The sequence below is a fragment of the Procambarus clarkii genome, chromosome 10 (assembly GCF_040958095.1).
Source record: "Procambarus clarkii isolate CNS0578487 chromosome 10, FALCON_Pclarkii_2.0, whole genome shotgun sequence".
NCBI classification, from domain to species: domain Eukaryota; kingdom Metazoa; phylum Arthropoda; class Malacostraca; order Decapoda; family Cambaridae; genus Procambarus; species Procambarus clarkii.
This window is the reverse complement of record NC_091159.1, coordinates 39,073,745-39,074,991: the sequence shown is the minus strand read 5'-3', so window position 1 is coordinate 39,074,991 and position 1,247 is coordinate 39,073,745. Positions and strand designations below refer to the sequence as shown.

The window sequence follows — 1,247 nt, the reverse complement described above, 5'->3', positions numbered from 1 at the left end:
GGTTGGCTAACCTGAGGTGTCAAAGGAGAGTCCGCGCTCCCTCACCTTACACCAGGAATAATTACTCTCCTACAACATTTACAATGTAGCAACGCTGCGCTCAGTATAATAATATTTTTTGTCATGCATGGGGGCAAACATTAATAAATTAGCCGGGTGCTTAGAAGATTGTATTGAGATACAGAGTTAGCAGACGAAGATCAGAGGCCGATGGAAAGATGGCCGACTCGATGAAATATGTAAAGTTAAAGCGAAGTGAAACGTGTGGTTTTGGGTTTTCTATCCTTGGAGGAGCTGGCTCTGAACTCCCGCCAATCATATATGACATCATTGAAGGCTCCCCAGCAGCAAACTCGTGTCAGGTAACCCACAAGGGCGCTCATCCCGGGGCCAAGTTATGGGTCTTAGAATTCCAATCGTCGCTCGAGTCCTGGTTTATTTCCTTAATTAAGGGTGTTATTGTTGACCTTATTACAGCCTCAACACTGCCAGTTCAAGATTCAAACAACATCAACATTATTTTTATTTTAGATATTCATGAAAGGACATGCAAAGGCTAGCAACTTAGGATGAACATCTCTACTAATTTTGGCTTCGTGATGTGGTCTTAGTATATATGTGTTCTGCCAGACTATTTACTAATACTTAGCTGTTATAAATATTTGATTACTAAGATGGCAAATTTCCACAGTTTAAGTATATCAAATCTACATTTGTTTTTAGGATGAGATTTGTGATTTTATTTACAAAATAAGTTTGCCATTGCAGAGCAGTATTGAAGAGTTGCAGGAATCTATTGCACAGAATCTTTTGAATATAATGGTGTGAAAAAATTCATCTGGAAGTGATGGAAGGAAGTGTTGGGTGGGCTAGGTGATCAGTGTGTCTGGCACGCCTCATGATAATGCAGTTTAATTTTACATGTTTACTTGTTAATGTGTGCACTTGAGGGTTAGTAACTTCATAGTACAGTATTTTAGATGACACCACTAACAGACTTTCTGTACCTGTAATTTTGGCATTAGCTATACATCCTAAAAAATAAAAATGGTCTATATGTACTGCTAAATATTTAGTTCAATTAAAAATGCTTGACAAGCAGTTGATGTGAGTGGGTGCAGAACTAGGCCATGGTTGAGACCACTGTACTTTTTCAGTTCAGGTCACCTTGTACATGAAAAAGTTTATCCATACATACATACATACATACATACATATATATAAGTTCTCAAATTTTCTAACTTAAC

The 1,247-nt window shown here is 37.9% G+C and overlaps 1 protein-coding gene across 4 annotated transcripts in view; it reads left to right on the top strand.

The window, feature by feature from the left end:
* Positions 1-1,247, top strand: part of LOC138363049 (PH and SEC7 domain-containing protein-like) — a 70,379-nt gene continuing 69,132 nt past the window's right edge. For 2 of the 4 annotated variants that reach the window (XM_069321894.1, XM_069321890.1), the window contains exon 1: positions 19-362. In XM_069321894.1, coding sequence (XP_069177995.1) covers positions 219-362 — 144 coding nt within the window. In that variant the 5' untranslated portion in view covers positions 19-218. Of the gene's footprint in view, positions 363-1,247 lie in introns of all 4 variants that reach the window. The other 2 variants (XM_069321892.1, XM_069321891.1) reach the window with 2 other exon arrangements.